At 38.1% G+C, this 27,271-nt stretch overlaps 1 protein-coding gene across 4 annotated transcripts in view; it reads left to right on the top strand.

Moving 5' to 3' along the window:
* The window catches only part of spns2 (spinster homolog 2 (Drosophila)), an 82,023-nt gene that overhangs the window by 44,938 nt on the left and 9,814 nt on the right, over positions 1–27,271 (top strand). For all 4 annotated transcript variants that reach the window (XM_048187782.1, XM_048187783.1, XM_048187781.1 and 1 more), the window contains 8 exons: positions 6,151–6,287; positions 11,829–11,980; positions 15,734–15,800; positions 19,150–19,292; positions 20,141–20,293; positions 20,383–20,572; positions 24,329–24,394; positions 24,909–25,007. In XM_048187782.1, coding sequence (XP_048043739.1) covers positions 6,151–6,287; positions 11,829–11,980; positions 15,734–15,800; positions 19,150–19,292; positions 20,141–20,293; positions 20,383–20,572; positions 24,329–24,394; positions 24,909–25,007 — 1,007 coding nt within the window. The remainder of the gene's footprint in view (positions 1–6,150; positions 6,288–11,828; positions 11,981–15,733; positions 15,801–19,149; positions 19,293–20,140; positions 20,294–20,382; positions 20,573–24,328; positions 24,395–24,908; positions 25,008–27,271) is intronic.

Raw genomic sequence — 27,271 nt, 5'->3', positions numbered from 1 at the left:
TCTTGGGCCCTCTGCCACGCCTGATGTTTTTCTATGATGTGATTTACAGTGGATAATTACAATATGTAATTTGCATATAGGGCTGTAATTTGTATCAACAGAAGCAGGTTGGGTTTCCTCTGTTTATAGTGATTCACAGGTAGCAGAATGTGAGCTGGCATCTCTGCTGTTTCACTTTTGTCAAGCATCAGCCGCAAGTTCGAAACTGAGATGTTTCAGGCATGTGATGTCTGAGACACTATGGTAAAAATGTGGTTGTTCCTTAAAGAGAATTTATGTTTGGTTCAGAACTTTGGTATGTTACAGACAATTAGACTTAAAGTATGTAGAATGCACTGAGAGTGTCGTGCAGATACAGGGAGGAAGTATGGACAGTTTAAGATATGCAACCTTAAAGTTAGTGCACCACATGAAGCACTTTTATTTTAATTTTGTATAGAAGTGTGTCCTAAAAAAAGAATATTCATAGTTTTGGGTCGGTAAGATATGTTTTTGAAAGAAGCCTCTAATGCTCACCAAGACTGCATTTTTTAAAATTAAAAATATAGTAAAAGAGTAATTTTGAGAAATATTATGACAATTTAAAATAGCTGTTTTTTTTATAAATGTAATTTATTCATGTGATGACAAAGCTGGTTTTCAGCAACCATTAATTTAGTTTCTTCAAAGTTGTCCTTCATTTATTACCAAAAAAACCTTGCAAAACAATAACGTGCAGTGCATTTGCAACATTAACACTGTTATTTTAAGTTCAATTAAACATTTGTCAGACTGATTCAACCCAGTAACTTGAACAATTCACTCAAAAGAATTGACTCCTGTGAGTCATCTGTTTGTGAATTGGGCTACACTGTTAATGCGGTATGTTCATTCACTAAAAGTAACCAGCTCATTAGAGTCATTCATTCATGAATTGGAAAAGCAATTCACTGGTGTACAATAGAATATCCATGAATGGTTTGATCTAATGCGCCCTGTTTACACCTGGTATTAAGATACGTTTTGGTCGATCGGATCACAAGTGGACGATGCTAAATACAGGTGTAAATGGGGGCTAAAAAGTTTTGAGCTTGCCCACTTTTGACCACTTCCAGAGGTAGTCGAAAACGCATTCGATCGGATTGCTTTCATGGTGTAGATGCTTGAATGTGTTCGAACAGCTACTAAAGACTACGAAAAATGTACCAAGCACAATGTTCTCTCACCATTCCTGATTTCTAACACGCACTCATGCATTCACCGTGGTCTTGCTGCTATCAGAGCAGAAACGAAAGTTGACCCTCTCCGTGTTTTTTTCCGTCTCCCCCGGGCGCGTTCATATTTTTCACCATTCTTCATGCCATTCTGTAGGCAACATTATGCATGTGTCTATTATTATATAGTGTGAGTCTCATATGATATGTCTGTTTGCCATAAATGGCTACACTGACTCTCTACAATGAATGATTGCACCACTGGCACTGAAACAATTTCTTCCACTGCAAACATAATGCAAAGTTTCTGTAAAACCCAAAGAAATATTCCAGGAAAGGACTTTTCCGTGGTCTCCAAGATGGTTTTCAATATTTGTGGGTATGAGAGAATAAACACAAAGAAAACACAGTATATAGTGAGCCAGTGCAATTAGTTTCTTTGGTTCCTGTTGCTAAAGCACAGCATGGAAAACAGCAATACAGTTGTGAGGCTAACTATAGTTAATTGAATAGAAAATTGAAGAGCTAGTGGGGACCTGCATGACAAAGACCGAATATAGAGGGTCACCACGCTCTGACAGATGGGTCAAAGAAAGCAAGTGAGGAAGAGGTGAAGGTGCAGTGTTTGTCATTCTCGGTCAGAACGGTGATGGGATGCAATCCTTCTTTATATCATTTTTCAACCCTTTAGGGGAAAAAAGAGGAGGATGACAGAGGAGTGTGAGTGTGTACATTCATCTGTCTGGGAGCTTTTCTGACAGTTTCAAGGCAGCATGAATTTTAAATAGAAGGCAAGTAGTGGTGAGTGACAGAGGAACATTGCGCTCTAAATGAGAGGGAATCCATAATGACATTTACAGGCGGCGAATCAGCCACTTGAAACACATTACAGGGTTGCTCATGTTTTCTTAATAAATCCCCTCCGAAATACACCATTAGAGGTCACATTAAGCAGAAGATTCCCATAGAAGTCACCTGGAAGGACAGGTGAGGTGTGTGACATGCCTTAAGCCATGTCAGAAATACCATTATGAGGAAGTATGTTCATGCTGAAGAGCTTTCGGCGAATAACTTCAGGTCAGAGAAATTTGCCTAAGCCATATCAGAAATACCATTATGTGGAAGTATTCTTCATGCTAAACAGCTTCAGGGGAATAACTTCAGGTCAGAGCAATTTGCAGAAGACAAACTAAACCGCAAACCTCTTCAGCGTACCAAATCATTTTTTTTTTTTTTTTTTTTATTAAAAATGTTTAACACACAAAAAAGTTAATAGTAACTAAATTAGCAAAGTAATTATATAGCAACATATAATACAAATTTATAATATAATTATTTTAAAAAGCTGTCATAAAAGCTCTATGAAAGAAAGCAGGTGATTGGAATAGTGGTCAATATACAATATACAGTTTTTTGTTTGTTTTTTCCAAAATGGCCGACCAGAATTAAGTATTCTATAGAGCTGTATACAATCTTTGAAAGGCGTTTATTTCAGCATGGAGATAATGTTTGCTTTATTTACAGATGGACTTATAGTGCAGACTTATTTGTCACTTATTGATGTTGCCCTTTGTTCTAAGCTAAAGCATGTGCCTTCTTTTTTAGCTTATCTACTTTGTTTCTCATTTGTAAATCACTTTGCATAGGCATCTGCTACATGACTAAATGTAAATTTAAATGTCTTTGTACCTCTGTCAAGAATCTGTCCTTAATGTGAAACTCACCCTATTGAGAATGAACCTCCTTATCTGTCTAGCATGCTAATTCAGAGTGAACAGTTCATCAGGGAAAGATGAGGCATGAATATTTCAGGAGCCATTCACTGCACACATGTTGTGTGTTTGGTGTTGGTCCATATGTTCTGTCTCTCTCTGGATACTGTGTCTCTCTTAGTCTCACGGTCACTCATTACACAGGTGTAATTGATGTGCAAAGTTATATGATGTGATGAACACAGACAAGGAGTGAGGTCATTAACAGAGGAATTAGCAGAGGACCTGGTTTAGATGGCTCAGGGTAAAGGAAGGAGATCAGCATCTCAGAAAGACAGAGAGGTGTTGATTGCTTTAGTTGAGCTGTGCTTAGATGGATCATCGCCTGTGGGATTTCTGTTCATTCAGTATAACATCTCTGACATATTCAGCCTCTCTGATTAAATGCACATTGTAGACATTTTCAATGTGGGTTTCTTTCTTTCTTGTAAATTTTGGGCTGTCGAAGTTAACTTGTGAAATAAAGTTATAATGTAATGTGCGTAATGTTAATTTTTATGTTAAATGTAATAGTTTTATTTAGCAAGGATGCATTAAATTTATCAAAAATGGCTGTTAAGATATTTGTAATATTACAAAAGATTTCTATTTCAAATAAATGCTGTTATTTTTAACTTTTCTTTGACGAATCCTAAAAAAATGCATCACAATTTCCTCAAAAATATTATGCAGCACAACTGTTTTCAACATTGATAATAATAAGAAATGTTTTTTGAGCAGCAAATCAGCATGATCATGTGACACTGAAGACTGGAGTAATCAGGGCCGCTACTGGCCAAATGGATGCCCTAAGCAGAACTGTATTGTTGTGCCCCCCCAAACCCCTCCACAAACGCATTACCATTTTTTTTTTTTTTTTTTTTTGTGGTTATAAAAATAGACCTAAGTGAACAACAGTCTTTAAAATGACTTAAAATACATAGGCTATATAATAACAATGAGGCAGTAATAAATGTTTCAATGAAAGTAACAAAAGCAAGTTATTTTATGTTTTTTTTTTAACAGCACTATCAAAATACATAATGTAAACAATCAACTTACGTACATTATGTATTATATCAAATGCCGGCAGAGGGTGTCAGCGGCTAGGTGATTGTTGTTGTCACACACAAAACAACATTTAATTCAAATGTCCACTTAACCTATAATATTTTGCCACATCTTTATAATATAAATGCTGCAGTCACTGTAATTTCTTCAACAAGAACATGTTATCAAAACATGCGGAGTCAGAGCGAGGGCTTAAACTTTTATTCTGAAACCGCGGTGAACATTTAGAAACAAGTATTCTCCTGTGTTAGCATAGGTTTATATATATGATAGCACTATGTTATGCTATATTATCATCTTTTAAATTGTTTAATATATTGTGAAGCCTTAGAAAATTACGATTTTACTTTTTATTTAATATTTTGTCGAAATCGAGCACTCAGAATTAATTGAGGAATTGTGAAATCTGGCTACAAAAAGGTTCAAAATCCAATGCATAGCTTATTGACCCCAAAGTTTTGAATGATAGTGTATGTGGGGGAAAAGTTTGAAAACCCCTGCTCTTACACACAGTGGATGGTAACTGGGAGAGGACTGTGATGATGTGTGGTACTTACTGACAGAGAAATGACATTTAAACAGTTTCATTATGAGACGTTTTGCTTGTCACAGCTAAGTAATGTTTTAATCCTGTGTCTTTAGTTTTTCAAGTTGCACAACAGAGTGTCACTTTCAGTCTCATATTCTCCCTTTCATGTTTACAGCATCCTCTTTATCAAATCAGAACTAGCCTATTGTATGTTTTTGTAAACAGGTCCAGCTCTGACTGAAACCACACAGACAGTTTACTCACTTTTGTTTTGTGTTTACACAACGTTGAGTATTCAGAAGTCTTTTTCACTTTTGGAACAGATTTCAAAGGCAGCCTAGTTACGATCACTAAGTGAGAGAACTCAGGGATGAAATAGCAGATCATTTAGCTTATAGTGCTGCTGTAATTTGTACAGATTTGAGTGTGTGGAGAGAGCGCTGATTTCCCAGCAGGCTCGGTGTGGGCTCCGTGCCTGTTTCTAGAGTGGATATACTCAAGTCGGGTCGAGTTTGGCTTGAAAAAGCAGCCAAGGATAACACAGGGCAATGTTTCCGGTGGCTTCAGCAAATTCAGCCTTCCGCAGAAATGGGGAGTTATTAAATATCCAAACATGGCCATTGATCAAGGGTGGGACGGCTAAAACGTCACCCCAGACTTTATAGCCTCAGACTTGGTCTCTTAACCTCAACACAGCACAAAAGAGGATGTAGATTTATTATTATTATATATCATGGCACTGTTATATAGTATGTATGTGCTGGTTTTATAACGACTAGACTGCACTGCATTTCTCTTTCTCTGTAAGCTTGCAAACACGTCACCAAAGTTTATGCAGATGGCAAAAATCCTCAAAATCTGCAGCTCTGAAGTTTCCAGATGAGCATTAGTACCTTGTGCCATCTATGTAAACTCATTATGACAGCATTTTAGATGCCAACTGGAGTTGTCATGTCAGCAAGTGCGGGATTAAGAAATTCTTACACGATTATGGTATCTGGGCACTTTTACAGGAATTATTTACATTACCTACTATCAAATGTACTTTATTTACTGCAGTCGAAGACTGTTAATAAAGTATGTTCTAGAAGTATGCAGGTGTGTAGTAGGCTATCTGGGCATACCGCATAATGATAATTTCTCTCCCATGGCATGAGAAAATAAAGGGTCTATCAGGTGCACACTTAAGAATCTCAATGAAGGCATATCTGAGATGTATACTGTAACTATAGAAATGATGAAAACAAAATAAAACATAGAAACTGAAAAAATGGAGAAACTGAAATGAAACTATAATAAACTACAGTCATGTTAAACTGCTTGGTTAAAGCAATCTTGAGTTAGGAATACCCTAGTGAGAAAGTTTTGTCTTACCATTGATTTAATAAGGGGATTGTGGGTAGGAAGTGAAGCTTAAAGCTTCCTCATCATTTTAAAGAATAAGGATGTGGATTTACAAGATGACATGGAGACACATGGTATCAGCTTTTTAATTTCCAGTTCTTAACTATTTTTAAAATGACAGTGCTATTTCCGTCATGACGACACAGAAATACTATATATGACAATGAATGTTAAACATGGCTGCTTTTGTTTTTCTTTCCAGTCTTCATCTGCAGTTTCATGGTGGCCGCGCCCATTTTCGGTTACCTGGGGGACCGTTTCAACAGAAAGATCATTCTGAGCTGTGGAATTTTCTTCTGGTCCTTTGTGACGCTGCTAAGCTCCTTTATTACCAAAGATGTAAGTGCTATACTCTCTTCCTTCTCGAACAAGCAGCAGCCTATAAAACCGTGTCTGCCCAAAACCTCTTAAAGGAATCATATCATCATGATTATCATTTTAGGAGAATCTTTAAAATGTAAATGTAGCTTGTTTTTGCTCAGAAAGGGTTGGTTCTTGCAGTGCTAGTTGTGTATTTTTAGATGCAGAACAGCAACCCATCCCATCCCAGCAGTAGCATCTCTAAAGCTCATTCAGTTTCTGGCTCATTTGAGAGCGCTTTGAAATGACACTGGAGTCATTCAACATAGCAGGACTCATTTTACATGGAAAAAAAACATCTCGGTGTACTTTATTATTTAGATGTCTCTTGCTCTCTCTCTCTCTCTCTCTCTCTCGCCCTTTGCTTTTTTCTTTTTCCATTTTGCTAAGATGAAATTATTAAATGACATGCTCACTTAGCATAACACTAGGCCTGTCTCAGAAGACCTCTTGTTACAGCTCAACTGTTTGTCATCCTCTTTGTCTTCTGTATCTTACTCCCTGTTTCATCCAGCCTTCATGTCATTAAGAGATCACAGCTGTTAGCCAATCATGTCAGAGAGTCACAAAAGCCCCCCTTTGTCCTTAACAATAATCAAAAGACCCATATCTTTTCTATTTGTTTGTGATTTACTGCATAAGAATTAAGGATAAGGATTAAAAAAAAAAAAAAAATTACTGACAATTTCTACCCAATTAATATACATTAGAGCTTAGCATAACTAGAAAAAAATGTATATTCATTATAAAAATGTTAATTTACACATTTCCAAGTCTAGAAATCACACTTATAAAATGAGATGACCTTATCTATTTATGTTGTTCAAAAGGGGGAAAAAAACTTGCTGTGGGGGTGAATTACAATAAGAAATATATTGGTTTTAGATGTTTTAGCTTCTTTTAATACCTGTTTGTTGTTGTTGTTGTTTTTAAGTCATCTTGAGGCCCTCTTGTGGGTCCCGGCCCCCTCGCTGAGAACCACTGATCTAATTACAAATTTAATAAATTAAAAAGATTCAAGAGTGACATCTGTTAGTACTGTAAATACAGTCGTCAAACCCATACACTGACATTATGACTGTAGCCTATTTCTCACTGTAAATATAGTTATGTATTGGTGCTTCTGTTAAATATAAAAGTCTTCATACAAAATAAACATACATTGAGAGGAACTGAGACAACAGTAAAGCAAATCCGAGAACAGCAGGCAAAAAACATGACAATTTAATTGATGCTTATTGTCTAGAATCTCTCATAGACCACCTCAATCAAATTGTGTGTGTGTGTGTGGCCAGTCTCTAGGGAGGTTACTGCAACAGAGACAGATAGTGGGAGCTAATTAAAAGGCCATGTTAATAAGAGGAAGACTGTGAAATGACAACGGAGGAATGTTCCTTGTGGCTACGCTAACTGATTGTAGTGATATCTAGTGACATAGCGATGGTTTGTGTGCCGTTTATTTCCCGTTAGCCAGTCAGACAATGTGGGGACTGCATGTATATATAGAAGATGTATGTCTGTGTGTGATCGGAATATGACAACCGAATGCCACGGGGGGTATAAATGCGCTAATCCCCTCAATCTGCAATGCTGAGTTGATACTGACAGGACGAGCCAGTCTGCATCAAAGTCACATGATCCTCCAAGACCGCACACACATGCACATAAGCATACATGAGCGTGGAGACTGCAGATATCCCTTTATCAGTCAATCATCCAACCCACAGCGGTTATATAACGCCTTCCACCAAGAGAAGTCTGCAGATCATCTCGTATTTACACACAGGCTCATCGTCACCATCACGTTAATGTTACTGCAACGTTGCCGCAAGGTCTGCATTACATTATTCATCGATCATAAGGAGAGTGGTGTGTTTCATAAGAATACACTGAAATGATGAAAAATACTATTATGCCAAGAAATCATCTTATGGGATAAGAAATCCAGGTTTAGTAAATGTGTTCTCGTGTATTAGTTTGACGAAAATGAAAGGCGGTCCAGCGCTGATAGTGGGAAGAAAATATCTACTAAATCTCTATGTGGCTTAAACTGACCTCAAGACCTCTTGCTGATCTATTCCTCATCCAAAATCCCTCGTAACTCGATGTTCGGCTTCATTTAACGAGATTTCTCAGGGCTTTGGGAAGAGATAGTCAATTCACTGCACTGCGTCGCAGCAACAAGATTGAAAGACAGTTTTTTGTTGCTCATAAAAATCGTGAAAAATTCCCATGCAAATTCCCATGACAATATTTAACATTGTGTCGCTTTTGTCTGATGACAAGAATACAAAATATCAGGGGCTGACAGTTATATTTTTAGTTAGATATGCACATATTCATGCAGAATGTATTTGAAAGCTCATGTTTATGTATATGGTTTTGAGGGATGAGGGAAGTCAGACGTGTACAGTCAGGCCTACAGTACAGCAAACTCATGAATTGGTTGTGGTCAGGAACAAAGACAACGAGGCAGATGCATCAACTTTGGTGTTCAACCTTGGGGTTTCATCCACTCAACCACAAGCTCAAATAAAAACAGAAGTGTGAGTGTGCAAAAATCAAATCCTTACAAAGAAAGTAGTATCTAAACACGTACAATTACATTTACATCCAGTCTGTCAAAACAAAAACTTAAGAATAAAATTCACTGAACAGAGTGCTATGCAAACAATCAAGTTGAACCAGACTACCTATATATTGTGAATATCTAAATTAAGTCATTAAAGGAGACAGACACCCTTTCTATGCAAATTAAGCTCATTATTATAGATTTACTCATTTTATATTTTCATTTCAAATATTTAATAATTATGAATGAATTAAAATATTAATTAAATAATTTTAAAAATCTATTAAATCTCTCTCTCTCTCTCTCTCTCTCTCTCTCTATATATATATATATATATATATATATAGAGAGAGAGAGATTTAATATATTTTTAGGATTATTTAATTAATATTTTAATATTTATTAATATAATAAATATTTTAATTAATAATTAAGTCCTTAGGAATGATCCTTAAAAATATTTACGGTAGGAAATTTACAAAAAATCTTCATGGAAAGTGATCTTTACTTAATATCCTAATGATTTTTGCCATAAAAATAAAATTGATAATTTTAACCCATACAATGTATTGTTAGCTATTGCTACAAATATACCCATGCGACTTATGACTGATTTCGTGGTCCAGGGTCACATATATTAAATAATTTATGTATTAAATAAAACTTTATTTTTGCTTTAGTACTGTACTTTGACAACAGTTATTTAAACAACATTTGTAATACTTTTAATATTTTAGAAAATCACATTTTAGGTATAAATGTATCTTAATGTATACACACACACACACACACACACACACACACAATTCTGCTGCTCTTTACACTGTATGCGTGTGTGATTGACAGGGCATTGGGGTGTTCAGAAACCACCAGCTTCAAGTCCCTCCCTCCATCTTACTATAAATCTTCTCACACTGGATGACATAAGTGTGTGTGTGTCACCTCAAATAACCGCTCTCCAGACGTGCCATGTGTATGTTCAGCAAATGACAGCCCAAGCATTAATTTTTCATGTGTGTGTGTGTGTGTGTGTGTGTGTTGGGGTGAAAGGAGGAAACGTTGTGTAACAAACAAACAACCAGTCGTCCACTCTCCCTCTCCGTCATCCCTCTATTCTCTTTTTCCCTCACAGCACTTCTGTCAATAAACAACTAGCACATAGCTTTTGTCATTTTTGAGTGGAGTCATAAAAAAAAAGCAGGAAAGGAGCCGAGAGAAAGAAAGGGAGAGGGAGGGATAGAGAAATCCTGCCAGTGCCAGAGGATAACCCAGCTTGCTGCAGTCTCTCATTGCTGATTCCTGTCACGTACTCTAAAGAAATTCCCTTGCTGAGAATTATGTAACATTCAACAACAAGTAAAGTTGTTTTTCTTTTGGCTGTATGTTGTGGGGCTGCTGTCACACCAAAGACTGTCAGGTGGAAAAGAATAAAGGATGAAAAGCAGGAAAGGGAGTGAGGGATTCCCAGTAATGGAAAGTGACCATCGGATGACCGGAGGACATGAGGTTTGCTGCCTCTGTTTTGAGAGCAAGGGATGAGTTATATGTACAGTCTTGAATTATCAGACACATTTATCCAAAATGAATTACCTATGAGAATAAATACAATCTAAAGATAAATTGCTAATGGAGAGCAATGACTTTTTTTGTTAAAAATGTTTATATATTTCAAATAAATGCTGATCTTTAAATCTTCTATTCATTGAGGAATCCTAAAAAAGTGCAACATTTCCACAAAAAATATTAAGCAGCACAAATGTTTTCAACATTGATAATAAGAACATTTTCTTGAGCGCTAAATCAGCACATCAGAATGATTTCTGAAGGATCATGTGACACTGCAAAGACTGGAGTTACAAATTACATTTTATACTGTATTAAAATGGAAAACAGTTTGGAACTGTAATATATTTCACAATATAACTGTTTTTATTTTAAACATATCACCGACCCCATAATTTTGAATGCTCGTATGAATGTATACATTTTAATGTGCAAAGTAAAAGTCTATAGATACGTCAATAACTAAAGCTATATGCGCACAAGCACACACATACACACACATACTCTCATCTCATTAGCATTTACAGGAAGCTTGTTAGGACACAAAAGTCTGCCACGACAGCATCTGGCTGGTCAGGTGGCTTTGTGAGCCCCCTCAGGAGATGGAAGTCTGCTATGACAGATCTGTATGTGTGTGTGCTGTATATGTGCATCACATCATAATGGGATGACCTGCTGTCTCTAGAGAGTGTCCATATTTGCTGTTTACATTTTCTTTCACTCCATCAGTGTTGGGTGTGGCTAGACTCCCCACTGCTGCCAGATCGAGACCACCGGTGACATAATAAAAATGAGATATTATAAAGGAGAGTGAGAAACACAGAGAAAGAGAGGTCAAATCATAAAGAGGAATGGACTGTGAGCACAAGCAACAGAGAAATCTATAACTAGCTTCCTCAGTTGGCCGACTGCCAGGGTGACCCAAATTCTCAACAGCAGTTTAGCTGTCCATTACACACCCACAGTTAAACGTCTTCACATAAACGACTATATATACAATGAGTCTAGGCCATTTCAGGGAAGGGTGGTTTCTTAGTCTGGCTTCCTTCCTAGCCGATAGAGGTCAGAGGACAACGGCCACATGTTCCCACTCTTTCAGAAATGTAGGACACTTGCTCCTTTTTGATTAGGAATGTTGAACGTCTAAAGAGCCACACAAACCTGAACACAGTCTTAGTCAATCAACAGATAAGGTAATTTAAATAGCTAATAGAGACCCTGACAATGACCCTGAAAATCATAATCAATCTATGGTATTTAAATGTTAAGGAATTACAATGAGAGCCATATTAGTTTTTTTAGTCTATATTTATGAGCCATTTGCCAATTTATTAGTATATAAAGGAAATTCCATCAGTCTGATCATATGACCTTTTCTTTTGCAGTATTATTGGTTGTTAGTGCTGTCCAGATGTTTGGTGGGTATTGGCGAATCAAGCTACTCATCCATCTCTCCAACCATCATTGGAGACCTCTTCACAAACAACAAAAGGACCATGATGCTCTCTGTCTTCTACCTGGCCATCCCACTAGGAAGGTGAGTCCCAAATTTGAGTAATACCACTGTATTTTCTTTTCAATCCATTATCAGGTATTCAATCCATTACATCTATTCATTTTCTAGAATAAAATGGATAAAGTCCTAGATATGTCATTTAATTCTGTTTAATTTAATTGCACATGTGCAGATGTTCATTAGAGATGGTTTTAGCACTTTAATACCAAATGATATAATACGATCTGATATCCAACCAGATAATATTATTGCTATTTAACCAGCCATAATGAGAATTGTAATGTATATTAAGAGATTTGAAGTCAGGTTAGGTGAACTGTGGCTGAAGGGAACAGCTTCTGACAGCCAGATAATCTCAGATACCATCTCCACTCAGTAAAGGTCAGTTGTAGAGAATTGAGCTCAGCGAAACTGTGCGTTTTTGTGGTCACCGCCTCAGACGGGCCAAATAGACAATGATATTCTAAATCTCTTGCTGCTGTGAAAGACTTTAAGCTCACCTATTTCGGTCACTTAACACAGGCCGTGGCATTTTCTTTTGTTCACTGAAGTGGAAAAAGACTGGAGAGAAAAGGGGGAAAACAACAGAGGAAAGGTGATAAATGCATGCATGTACGTGCATAGCATTTTTAGCTTCATTGTGTTCACATACAGGATCTTGGAATTATATTGTTAATCTGATGGGGAGACAAACAACAACATAAAATGTTATTGGCCGAACTAATCAGAGTTTTGACCATGCATTTGTATGACACAGAGTGCCTGTTCCTCCATTGAACTGAGGAAAAGAAATGTCTAAACACAGCAGCTGTCGCCATCAAACCTGTTCTGAGGTCTAGTAATAGTATCGATGAGAGATTGAGTACAGTTAGAGGAAAGGACGGGATGGAAAAATAGCTGACCCAGAAGAGTTTTGGTATTTGCGGGCTAAATGGGTTCGGCCCTAACAAAACGATCGACAGTACAAACAATAAGAGGTGAAAGACTGGAGCGCTGCAGTGTGCCGCCTCACTTCCTGTCTAGCGCCCTGTTTATCTGCTGTCAGGTTGTTACTGTTTCCAGGAAGTGACTTCAGCCATGAGAGAAATGTTTGGCAGGAAATTTGAGTCCTCTTATGGGCATGGAAAAATGTTTTAGTTGCTAATAAACACGGAGAAACAACGACAGCTTGTGTTACAAAAACGTACAAACATATAAAAATGGTAGCACCACATCACAAATGTCCAAAAACTCTCATCCAATCAAGAACATCAATAAAGTACCAAGTGGCCATATTCCATGAATACACAATTATGTGTAAGCTCAGTTAAAGGGTTCTTGACATTGAATGAGGTCCATTGGTCACTGTGGGCTCATGTTGAGAGCCATATGTACTCGCTGATAAGGTCCTGTTGTTTGATGGGTCAGGTCAGGTTGGTCCATCAGTCGGATATGCCAGGGGCAGTTAAAGGTAAACAATGTACCTGCTGAGCGACAGCCTGAATGTCTGGGAACACAGGAAGTGTGTGTGAGGTTAGATGGTGGGAAGGATGCTCCAAATTTAAACAGAAGGATTAAAATGCTGCAGTTATGCCAGGGCCTGTGTAAAAAAAATGAAATAAATAAATAAAAACACAGGAGACTACAGTTCCAAACCACTTTATGAGTATATAGTATTGCTTAAAGGGATAGTTCACTCAAAAATGAAAATTCTGTCATCATTTACTTCCCCTCAAGTTGTTCCAAACCTGTATGAATTTCTTTGTTCTGCTGAACACAAAGGAAGATATTTGGAAAAATGTTTGTAACCAAGCAGATCTCCTACTATGGAAGTCAGTGGGGTCCATCAACTGTTTGGTTATTCATATTCTTTAAAATATCTTCTTTTGTGTTCAGCAGAAGAAAGAAATTTGTACACGTTTGGAACATCTTGAATGTGAGTAAAGGAATTTTGGGTGAACTATCCCTTTAAAATAGCAAAAACTTTTCTTTTCACTTCCTGTTGACTCTTACAGACCAGTGAGGGTTGGTAACAGGTGTACAAACATGAGAAGGGGAAAGACAGAGAGAGTGAGAATAATAATGAGTCTGATGCTGAAAATATGGAGGAATACTTTCGACGTAAAATTGAGAATTGATGGAAAGAAGAACTGCTGGACACCCAATCAACTTTTTTTAAACAGACTATGACCAAGAGGAGAAAACAATTCATACAACGGCCGATGACAGGCAGCTCAGTCAAATAACATCCAGCAGCCATCTCAAACCAGATAATCAGCATACAGAGAGAATAGTTCACATGTGCTTCAGCCACACAAGATCATAACAGGGCAATTATGAATTTTATCAGACTGTAAACAGGATGTAGAGCTGAGAGAGTTTGGTCTGAGTCTGAAGAGATATGACTCACAGATTCCTCAGATACCGACAGGGTTGAAATAATCCCACCTTGAGTGCTCGTCTTCCTCCTTTCCTTATTTCACTCTTGTCAGGCAGTCTTGCCTTAGAAGAATTTAAAGAAAAGTTCACGAGACACATGCCGTATCCTACAGCCTCAGACAGGGATTCTGAGAATTAGGTCATCTGAACGTTTGATGTTAGTATTTCACCACAGTCCCCAAATCCATCCAAAACCCCAAGCGACACAGTGTGGGAAGCTAGTGTCTCTCCCAAGTCGTCTCTCTTTCTCTTTCCCTCGGAGCTGATCTGTCATCATAAGCCCCTGAGTAATGCTAAGTGGTTGACTCTCTTACATAGCCAGAGGTGATGTTCAGTGTAAAGCCATTATCAGCGGCATTAGTATGCATGCTGAGTTCAGGCAGCCTACCCAGCGCATGAATGTTTTAGGGTGCATGACACAGCTTTGGGTGGGAAAAACAGCCGAAGAGAATGACTGCAAAGAATGAGCGAGGGACCAAGTGAATGAGACAGTCACATGGCAAAACAGCTTATAAAAAACGTATTAAACTACCCTAACCTGGTCAGGCTGGTCTGGTTTGCTGGTTTTAGAGGGGTTTTGGACATTGACCATCTACACTAGTGAAAACAAGTTTGGGCTGGCTGCTAGGGTAGGATGGAAGACCAGCTAGACTAGCTTAGAACAGTGTTATTAAACTGAAACTAAACTAAAATACATTTGTATAAATTCATAGCTAACTAAAATAAAATAGAAATGATCAAAATTAAAACCTGTATAATCAGAGGTGCACATAACTGTTCTGGTCTGGTTCTCAAGGGACTCCCACTTTACACGACACACTTATTCTAAAAGCTGTTCTCATCACTTTCCTCCTGACTGCTCTCTTCACTCTTTTTTTTCTTTCGAATATGGTAGATGAATGATTTTTTTTATTTTATTTTACTAACATTAATGACACAGACAACAGCAAGAATATTAGGCTGCTGTCACTTTAAGAAGGAAAGCACGGACCAAATAACTGACACACATCCGGTTTCTTTCTCAACTGTTCACTTATGACAAAACTGAGAGAATACTTGCCGAGACAGGTATTTTGACATAATTTTGTGAGATTGTGTCTTTGATTAAATATGAAAATGCCAACAGATTGCAATAAAACTAGATTAGGCTGAGAAATGTACATAAATATTTTAATTTCACCATTTAGCACATTAATTTTGGCAATTATTACAATAAAAACTATTCAAAAATAAATTAACCCTAGCTCAGTTCTGCTTAAATTAGCTAAGACCCGCAAACCAGCTGGAGAGTGGATGTTTATGCCTAGAATATATGTTTGCTTGTGTATAATGACATGTTTTGCTCTCTGTCCGCAGCGGTCTGGGCTACATCCTGGGATCCATTGCTAAAGACACTGGAGGGGATTGGTACTGGGCGCTGAGGGTAAGAGCTGTTGAAATCTCTCCCTGTGTTGTATCAATATTTTAGAGGAAGCATGCACAGCCTTCACAAATACACACCATTTCCTCTTGGCCTGGTCAGAAATATCCCTAAAACCCATGGCAGACAGGTGAATCCCGAAATACCTTTAGCCCGTCTCTTGAAAAAGCAGCATAACATTCCTCCCCCCTTGAAGCCAGTGCAATGAGCACTGACAACCCAGCTAGCTCAAGTGCATTAATTTAGCATTACCTCCAGCTCTCTCGAGTCCCACTCATACACGCTATCCGTGAGTAATGCAGTAACAAGGTCTTTGTAGAGACCCAGGAGAAGAGGCTCACTTACACAGACCCTTTTGTTTTAGGATATTCCTCACTAGCCTTAATGTATTACAGTGCTAATGCAGCTAAAATGACTAAATTATGAAATGATTGAGTGAGAGGAAAGGAAGTGGTCTGCAAATTTTGGGCAGCAGAAGAGAGAGAGCAAAAACAACCTTTTGGAGAAAGTGAGAGGCCTCTGAGGCGCTTTAGATTCCAGTCTTTCTTCCTTCATTAGCTCAGCTCTGTTTTAAAACCAACCGCTTCTCTTGTTCAGTTAAAACTCTAAAGGGGAATGCTCAAGTTAACAGGTGGGCTTCATTACTTGTTCCTTTCTCTGGGTCATAAAGAATCCACAGAGGGTCTGATCCTGAACTTGAATTAAGCGTGTTGTGCGGCTGCCTCTTAAAACTCCAACAAGGTTCTGTTGTCGAGCTCTTAGGCCTAAAAAGAGACTTTAAGAGGAGCTTTAAACCCTCTCAAGCTTACAGAAACACCTCTCTACATGACAGTTATATGACCCTCAGGAACATAAATGGCTTTATTTGGTAGCTAGTTTATCGGAACCCTTTTGCAAACAGTAGCGGAGCTCCATTGTTTGAGCTCTTGGATGCAGTAAAACATTCCTTGAGGAGACAAAGCTCATGGTTTAGGGGACTATTAATCATCACTAGCACTTTAAATGAGCATAAAAACATCAGACTGATGAAAAGGGACTCCATATCGGCATATCCTGCTCTGAGAGGGGAAAAAACACTCTGTGCCACTTTCCGCTTGTTTTGCAGGCCCCTAAAGAACTCAATCGCCTTCCTTTCTCGAAGAGGGAGTGTGTTTTTTTTTTTTTTGGAGTGGAGGATTATATCATAATTATTGAGAGCCATATCAATCTTCTGCAGGACGGAGAGGCGAAATGCCAGGAGAAATAGCACCTTGATCTTGCTTTCTTTGATTATACTCGTTCTTTGGCGTTCCAACTCTAACACAAGCACGAAAGATGATACGGCACTAGCTTGAGATTAGCACGAAAGGGCAGCATCTGACAGAGTGCTAGACAGAGTCAGAGTTCAAGATGACTGATCACTGAAGGCTTTGAATCTAAACCAGAGAGGCAGAGAGGGATCTCCACAGTGTGACAGTTAGAAAATAGGTCCACTGCAAAGACCTCTTTTACGGCTGCTGGGTTTTCTAGTTACGGAGGGATAACAAGACCAAATCCAGGCTTTAGCCAGACACTGCAGCTCTGTATCAAAAGCACTGCAGCGCAAACAGAGACACATTCTGTCCACAGAATCACACTATAGTGCAGAAAACCGCAGCATGTCAATGGGATACAGTGATCTGCTTCAGTCTCATGATGTTCTTTAAAAGATTTATAATGCAGAACACTGCAAAAAATGTTTTTACAATTTTTCAAATTGTGAAAGAATTGTTGGGAGGGAGCATTAAGAATTATTTTCACACATAAATTGGCACCTCTGAGTCCAGACTTAATTTCATTGAAAGTCTTTGGGATGTGCTGGTGGAGACTTTACAGAGTGCTCACCTCTTGCATTGTCAATAAGGGATCTTGACCAAAATGATGATGCACCTCTCGATGGAAATAAATGTTGTGATGTTATGTTATAGTAAATTGTACACACGATTTAGCAAATCGAGGGAACGAAATAGTAAATAATGCGCACGATTTAGCAAATCTAGGGAACGAAATAGCAAATCATGCGCACGATTTAGTAAATCAAGGGAACAAAATAGTAAATCATGCGCACGATTTAGCAAATCTAGGGAACGAATTAGTAAATCGTGCACACAATTAACTTTTTTTTCATTCATGTCATGTGGGGGGGCTCCGTAGAAAACAGTTGTGCCGTTTAACGTTTTTCTGGAAACTGTGATATATATTTTTTCATGATTCTACAATAAACAGAAAGTTCAAAAGTACAGCATTTATTTGAAACAGTATTATTGTACAATGTAAATGTAAAAAAAATATAAAATTTAACTGTGGTATATATAATTCTTAAGACAGATTCAAGATGTAAGTCATATTATCTTAATTTTGCTTATACAACTTAATCTCATTTTAATTTAATTTATTTATTGCCAGAAAATAAGACAAAATACTGATTAGGAACTCTTTTTGCAGTGCAGATTACTAAATCTTTACAAGAATGCATATACACACCCATAAGACACAATTTTGAGCAGAGCTTTGCTTTAATGTGCTATAAATGATCTCCAGGAGGATTGCGTCTGACAGACAGAATTGCTTTGGCTTTCACAAGCGACGGAGGTGCTTGCGCTGCTTCCATGTGGGCGAGCGAACTAACAAACACATGCACACACACATACACACACTGTGCTGCTGTAGCCATCAGGAAGGATGATAAAAGAGATAATAGCTCATGGCCTGGTGGACCGCAGCTGCTCCCACACAAGGGAGAAAACTGAGAAAGAAAATGCGAGGATGGAGTAAAGAAACATCACCTAATGGAGTCCACTTCACACTGCAGTCTAGTTCCCTGCCAGCACTACACACCCTTATGTGAATATAAATAAAACTCCTCTGTAGTATAGAAAAACTGTAAACTAATCACAAAATACATAACACCACCGTTATGAACTCTACGAATAACTTGCTAGACCAAACAGGATGTGAGACGGTTTCTTATTGTTCAGCCCACAAGATTTTGTTTAACAGACGGCACAGACTCACAGTAATACAAGCAAAATGTTTAGTCTACTTACAGCAAAGAGCATTTAGCAGAATTTTTGCTTTTTCCCATTAAAAACACCTACAATTTGTGTAAGATAGACTTTATATAAAATAATAATAAGACTTGATTTTGTCTGAATTTTGTTAATTTATTCTTTAAAAAACTGTAAATGTCATACAAAAAGTAATTTGCTTCTCAATTATATTGTTTTAAGTATGTTTTCATATTTTTCTGGAAAACAAGGCATTAATCCATCAGAAAATAATTTTTTTGCGGTGTTAAACTCTGCAATATATGTTTTTTATCTTCTATCTCAAGGTTTCTCCGATGTTGGGGTTGACTGCTGGGTTCCTCATCCTCATCTTTGTCCCTGAGCCGAAGAGAGGGATTGCCGACCAACTTGCTGGACGTTTGCATGCACGCACTTCCTGGCTCTGTGACATGAAAGCTCTTGCCAAAAAGTATGCCACTTGTTTATTCTTTTTTTTCTATCCATCACTCAAGAATGAAATGGACTAAATGTTCAGGATTGTGGCGTACCATATGCAATCAACCATTGAGCTAGAATATTGGGATCCTCGATGTCTCTTTGTACAGTGCTGACTTCATTTGAACTTGGTGACAATTTATTGGAGTAGTTGGCATTAAAGTAGTTTCTGCATATCCTGTAGTGTGACAAACTATAATTTAACTAAATTTTGATTACATTCTATAATTTTAATTGATTGTGTTTTTAAACACTTTGAGATTTTCCATTTACGAAAAAATTACACAATAACATTATCTAATTGTATAAATATTATATACGCATTATTTTTCAGTGTATTTTTCACACCACTAGACCAACCATCTTTGTTGAGATGAATGTAGGAAATGTGCATATTGTATGTCAACTACTCATATTACCCATCCTGGTTAACAAGATTCCACCAAGTAAAACATGTTCCTGGATCAAAATCTTTGTTGATCCTGGAACAACATTCCAATCAACCAATCAGATTCGAGGGATAGTTTTTTTTAGTTAATGTCACATTTAGGCTTACAACAAGGGTTAGGGGCTTCTACACCATTCTCACCTATTTCCTTCTGATTTTAGGGATAAATTATGGGTTAGGTTTAGGGGTAGGGATAGGGTTAGGACTATGTTTTTGGACAGGAATGGCAAAATCACAGTGACCATATACATTACGTCAGAAAGACATAAAGAGCAAAAATAACAGAAAAACAGGAAATGCAAAAAAAAAAAAAAAAAAAAAAACATTCAGAAGAAAAGAAATGGATATTCATTTGTTTTCTTTCTGCTCCCTAGCCGTAGTTATGTATTTTCGTCTCTGGCATCGGCCGCAGTGTCATTTGCCACGGGGGCGTTTGGGATCTGGATCCCGCAGTACCTAGTCAGAGCTCAGGTGGTGCAGAAAACAGCAGTGAGCTGCACCTATCAACCCTGCAGCAGCAAAGACAGGTCAGAACACACACACTCTGCTTGAAACCTAATGTTCAAACACAAACGTTACACTTTTGACAACAGCTATGTTTCTCTCTGATCTCCAGTTTGATATTTGGAGCCATCACCTGTGTGACAGGGCTGTTGGGAGTCGTGATCGGCGCTGTAACTACACGGCTCTGCCGTCAAAAGACGGAGCGTGCCGACCCGCTGGTGTGTGCGGTCAGCATGCTGGGCTCTGCTATCTTCATCTGCCTCATTTTTGTTGTGGCCAAGAAGAGCATTGTGGGAGCGTATGTAAGTAGCACTTTCACTGTTCATTTTCATCTTACTTCAAAAGTAAAGTCACACTTTTGAACTTTTGGATTTTACACTATAAATTGGTCTATTGATTTGTCTTCCTGTAAAACACACACACTGCATATTTGAAAAAAAAAGAGAAGACTGAGATATATATCCAAAAATGAAAATTCTGTCATTTATTACTCACCCTCATGCCGTTCCACACCCGTAAGACCTTCATTAATCTTCGGAACACAAATTAAGATATTTTAGTTCAAATCCGATAGCTCCGTGAGGCCTTCATAGGGAGTAATGTCACTTCCTCTGTCAAGATCCATAAAGGTACTAAAAACACATCTAAATCAGTTCATGTGCGTACAGTCGTTTAATATTAATATTATAAAGCGACGAGAATATTTTTGGTGCGCCGAAAAAAACAAAATAACGACTTATTTAGTGATGGCCGATTTCAAAACACTGCTTCAGGAAGCATCGGAGCACAGTGAATCTGTGTATCGAATCTGCTGTTCGGAGCGCCAAAGTCACGTGATTTCAGCCGTTTGGCGGGTTTGAACCACGATCCGATTCATGATTCGATACACTGATTCATAACGCTTCGATGCTTCCTGAAGCAGTGTTTTGAAATCGGTCATCACTAAATAAGCCGTTATTTTGCTTTTTTGGCGCACCAAAAATATTCTCGTCGGTTTATAATATTAATATTGAACAACTGTACTCACATGAACTGATTTAGATGTGTTTTTAGTACCTTTATGGATCTTGACAGAGGAAGTGACATTACTCCCTATGAAGGCCTCACGGAGCCATCGGATTTGAACTAAAATATCTTAATTTGAGTTCCGAAGATTAACGAAGGTCTTACGGGCGTAGAACGGCATGAGGGTGAGTAATAAATGACGTTATTTTCATTTTTGGGTGAACTAACCCTTTAACTATATTTAATGAATTACACTTCATCTATTATTACAATATTAAGACACTTCACGTAAAAAGCTCTGATTATAATGGAATTGTGGTGTAAACACTGTGATTCTCTCCTCAAGTGCTTCTTAACACTGTGGCCTGAATATCTCTAGTACACCACCCTTCTGACTATACTTGTATTACAATGAGTACTCTCAGTCAAAGTTAAACAAGGTCACATCTATTCAGTTTAATATAAGGCTTTAAACGATATAAAGTCTGTTGCATTCAGTGGGTTTAACAGCCATAGTTGCTTGGCAGGGCTGTTAGGTCCAAGCCCAACACTAAAAGAATAAGAGTGACAGGCACTGTGTACTTGTTTAATTGGCATGTAAAGCAGGAAGAGGGAGCAGTTTTCACAGTTACTGCTGAGAAACAATGGATTGTGGAATTTGTGAGTCACTAATAGAGAAAAAGTTATGTTGAATAAGAAAACAAAGATAATATTCTACCAGGTCACACTAGTTTTTCCAACAACAAAAAAAAAAACAATCAGGTCAGAACAAAATGCTGCATGCTCCCTAGAGGGCCAAACTGGACTGGGAATCTCGTGTTTATGATGAAAAGTCTGACGAGAAAGTATTTTTAGGGACTGCTTGTCTTTCCTATGGACAAAAGAACCTAGTACACTGTGATAATGCCATCTCTCTGATGTTATGTTTGAAAAACTCTAAGCTTGCTCAACGTTTGCCATCTTATCTTAACTATGAAAGACTCACTAACTGTACCCTCAACTGAGCTGGTTTTGCAATCTCTTGTTCTTTTGTGAAAAGTCTAAGGTCTATAAAAGCAAACGGTCTGACCTGGGGTCTCATGGACTCTAATCTTGGGTTGGATCTTGATCTTTAAGTGGCACAAGACCAGAATAACAATTGATAGTATAAAATATAACTAAAAATATGCACTACCGTTCAAAAGTTTGGGTTCAGTAAGCTTTTTTTTTTTTTTTAAGAAATTAATACTTTATTCAGCAAAGATGTATTAAATTGATCAAAAGTGACTGTAAAGTCATTTATAATGTTACAAAAAGATTTCTGTTCTTTCTATTAATCAAATAATCCTGAGAAAAATGTAAAAATATATTTCACAATATAATATTCCACAATATTACTTTTTTTACTGTATTTTTTAATCAAATAAATGCAGCCTTGTTGAAGAGACTTTGTCCATAAGAGACATAAAAAAAAAAAAAAAAAACTTTTGAATAATAATGTATATTGTCTTTAAAAAATAAAAAATAAAAAATTAGTTATCTCACTAAACCAGTGGTCTCAAACTCAATTCCTGGAGGGCCACAGCTCTGCACAGTTTTGCTCCAACCCTAATCAAACACACCTGATCCAGCTAATCAAAGTCTTCTGGATTACTAGAAACTTCCAAACAGGTGTGAGCTGGAGCTGGTTGGAGCTAAACTGTGCAGAGCTGTGGCCCTCTAGGAATTGAGTTTGAGACCACTGCACTAAACTATTAGAAAGCACATACTTTTTGTTATTTAACCTTCAAATGAAATATCACTTTATTGCAAATTGGAAAATGTGCAAATGAAAAAGTGTATTTCTGTCAGCTTTACTAAGAGCAACAATCAGTCCAGATTTTACAGTAAATTTCAACTTTAGGTATTTATAGAAATGATAGACACATAATTTGGACCACATGACTTCATGCCATCTTGTCAAACAGGTAAAATTACAGTGGCAGCCAGCCCCCAACTGAAGACATGAGCACCCCTTCAATCACCTGTCAGAAAGCTTCTGTAATTACATCCAAATGAAGCATACGAAAAACAAGGAATCCAAAACTTTAAGGAGGGAAAATATTTGGAGTGAGAAAATTTGATAGTGACAGATGTGCAGTCTGAGAATGTGACAGCATGCTGGAGCTCTGTCAGGGTCTGTTCCAGCAGGGGGACAGCTGCTGTCTCGTCAGCATGTTGGCTGATCACAATTCAGTCCTTAACCAGAGTCCTGCAGGGCTTTACAGTTTTAGCCTGTCTGTCCGTCTGTCCGTCACGCTGTCTGAGCCTCAAGTCACTTTGGGACAGAGTTTCATACAAACATGTCCAAACACATGCACGCTTTCATGCTTTCATTTCCTCACCTTCTATTCAGATATTCTTTCACACTGGCATATAAATGGAAGGTTCTAGACCCACATACTAAAACCATTACCTCCATTTCACACCCTGAGGTCAGCCCTCTGTCAGCCCTGCTCAACATATCACCCTGAACCTAACATGAGACCCTGTCAAATTCAGAACGGCCACTTGAATGATCAAATTCCCTTGCAACCTACAGTTCTCCACACAATCCCGTCTTGTTTGACCCAAGCAGCTGCCGTCAGTCGTAATATGGCCTCAGAGATGTGGAGAGACCATCTTCATTCTGTCAAGTCACTAAGATTAGTGGAGATATTCAATGCTTGTGTCTCAGTCTGCCACCTTAAAAATCCAGACCAGACACTCTGGGATATCTGGTAATTTATGTGGGAATGCTTAAATCAGTTTGTCTGTTCTCATGGGATTGGACAAATCTGTTGAAATATATTGTTAAATGTGACACGGTTTCAGCCGCCACTCTAGTTTAATGCTAACCGCTTGTCTCTTTTTTACGGTTTGGAGCAAAACACAGTTCTGTTGCCCTCAAAATCAAAAATTACATATAACACAACCACAGTATAATGACATGTTTTCATATTCCACAACATTTATTGTTTTTTTTTTTTTTTCTTCGATTTAGTAGATGAGTAGAAGAGTAACCCCCCCCACCCCCACTCTCTTTTTCTCCTCAGATCTGCATTTTCATCGGAGAGACGCTGCTCTTCTTGAACTGGGCCATTACAGCGGACATTTTAATGGTTCGTATCGAAAGCCTATATTTATCTGCTGGGTCGAGTGGAAACTTTAAAGCCTTTAACTGTAACAAAAGTGGTCATCTTCTCAGGCTAGTTTCTTATTTTGAATGGTGGGATGCATGACTACGAGGTTTGGCATAGCCTGGGTGGGGCCCAAGACAAAATTGCTGCCTTTGATTGCACTTAATGGAAACGCCACTCACGGAAAATAAAACGAAATAACATTTTCAGTTTGGATGTTTTTTTGTATGAAGGAAGTAAAGTGAGTTAGAGAAACAGAGAGAGAAGCAGTAAATAGAGTGCATGTAAGGTAGAGTTAAAGATTTAGCAAGAAATGCTGTCATGAAGTTGAGTCAGCCAAGGTCTTACTGCATACTTAAACTCCAGTCAGCTTGGGTCAGTGTAAAGCACTCTGACAGTGTCTGCTTAAGTGAACACTCATGGCACTTTTGTTTTCCTGTTTTGAGTTTGTGTGATTCTCACTGCTGTTTTCCTATCACCTCTTTTCTTTCTCCAGTATGTTGTCATACCGACCAGAAGAGCCACAGCTGTTGCCTTCCAGGGCTTCACCTCACATTTACTAGGGGATGCTGGGAGCCCGTACCTCATAGGCCTGGTAAGAATGTCTCACGCACAGGGCAGTGAACTAAAGTGCTGCCTGTTACTAGCATATACTCCTCAGTATTGAGTATTTGGTGTGTACGGACATTATAGGGTGGTTTTGGGGGGTCTGACCAGGCTAATTAAGGTTTGAACCCTATAAAGGAAGTCTAAACAAAAGATGTGCAAGCCTACAGGTTTTTCAAACATTTCAGTACCCACAAAAGTCAGAGTGCGCTAAATAGACAATCGTGAAGAAGAATCAGCTTATTGACACTTTTGAAAGATACAGTTCATAGGCTAAGTCTAGAAAGAGAAAGTCAAAGCTATACACAACATGATGTGTGGCTTTTTTCTTGAGTTCACAATGGCAGAATTACACAAAAGCCCTCTGGAGGTTTCTTATTCCTCCTGATCTTTCCAGTAATACCTTTCCTCGTGAGACATTATGTTTATGCTATTCATGAGCTCATTCAAGGCTACATTCATCTACAAGTGTTCCCTTCGGTCTCTTAAACACTTATGTGCAACAATAAACTACGCTGCCTTGTTCCGTGTGACATTTGGCTCTATGATTTTGTACGCTGACCCTGGCTCCATCTCCCTTTTCCGATTTCCACTCTTGTTCATGTTAACAAAACAAAGGCAAACCAATCACAATGCAGCATAAATTCATCATTCTTCTTAACACCGGAAAAAGCATGCCATGGTTCCTAGACTTCCAACTCCTGTAGACATTCCTGGCATTCCGAACAGGAGTCACTGGAGTTGATCCAAACTAAACAGTAACTCCTGTGCGTGCTTTTGACAGGTCTCTGAACCTCAGTCTTGTAGGGCTCAGGGTTCAGACCCATTGTTCACTTATTCCATTATCACTTTCAACCTTTAACAACAAAAGTGCATTTGCAATGTGTTTGCTCTTTATCTGTCTCACACAAACACTTCAATATTCTGCAAGAGTGTGCCATAAGCACACGGCAGGAGGTAAGAAGTGTGTCTAATCTGTCTGTATATTTTTTATACAATATTTTATCTCTATCATTTGGTATTTGAACCACGTCTACACATTATTGATTTAATGGCTTGACAAAAAGTTCAAAGAACAGCATTTATTTGAAATAGAAATATTTTGTAATATCACGTCATGTCTTAAAAAAAATGTAAATGTAAATTCTAGGGGAATTATCTCCATAATCTTGCTGTTGCTAGCACTGTGCCGTATGTTTGAAAATGCTGAAAGTTCACTCAAGTCACAGTGTTTGCAAGCCACCACATTCCATCTGCTCAAAACGCCCTACCTGTGGACAGACAGCTGGGCAGTGTGGTTATAATGCTGCCACATGTTTTGTGACGTTTCATTTATGGTTCGTTCACATGACTCAGTTGCTCTCTGGGAGTACAATTATCTTCTCGGTTACCTCTAAGATAGAGGGTACATCTTCAGAGGAAGTGTGTGGGCATTCCAGCCTGTCAAATCCAGCGATGTAGGACCGAGTCATGCATCAACAGTTACTTGATAATTTCACTCCGGAGGTCTGGCAAGCTAGTGTGATGGTGGCTATGACGTACTTCTGTTGTAAAAAAAAAAAACTGCCAGCTCTGAATAATAAAAAGAAGATCAGTCTTTAGAGAAAAACCACAGGAACTTTGACACTGGGCAGTGACACTTTTTTTCCCAGACATCATATTAAGAGTGCTGTTGTGTGAGCGGTGACGTACAATAGCTTACTGAAGACAACTGGACTTAAGAACATGTGGCAGGCAGACAAAACTTTCTTCTAAAATGTGCACTAGACCTGTGAATGAATAACATTTCCTAAATACCTGGTAATGCTCCATTTCACTCTAACTGATGTAAAAACATTCATAGTACCTGTGAGTGAATCTATACCCGTAGGCATAGTGGGTGGTGTAATTATCTTTAAAAATAGGCTATTGGCCGCAATCTACCTTCTTTATTTGCAAAAAACCTCATTAGACATGCACCACAAATGTTCAACCTCAGCCCTATTTTTATCATTAGAAATAGTTCAACATTAATGTTTGGCATCATGAAAGCTAGATATACACACGAGTATACAGCGAGTGGTCTGAACACACACACATGTACTTAGCTATATAAATGAGGACATTCCATAGACTTCTATTGCTTTTATATGCAGCTAGTTATAAAACCATAACCTAAACCTAACAGAAAAAAACTTTAGTTTTATATTTGTTTTGATAAATGAGGATGGTTTTCTTAGATTTCACTCACTTCTGGGAACAAATTTGTCCACA

Source organism: Megalobrama amblycephala, linkage group LG4 (assembly GCF_018812025.1).
Source record: "Megalobrama amblycephala isolate DHTTF-2021 linkage group LG4, ASM1881202v1, whole genome shotgun sequence".
Lineage (NCBI taxonomy): Eukaryota > Metazoa > Chordata > Actinopteri > Cypriniformes > Xenocyprididae > Megalobrama > Megalobrama amblycephala.
Note: the sequence above shows the minus strand (reverse complement) of the source record. Positions and strands in the feature narration are given on the sequence as shown.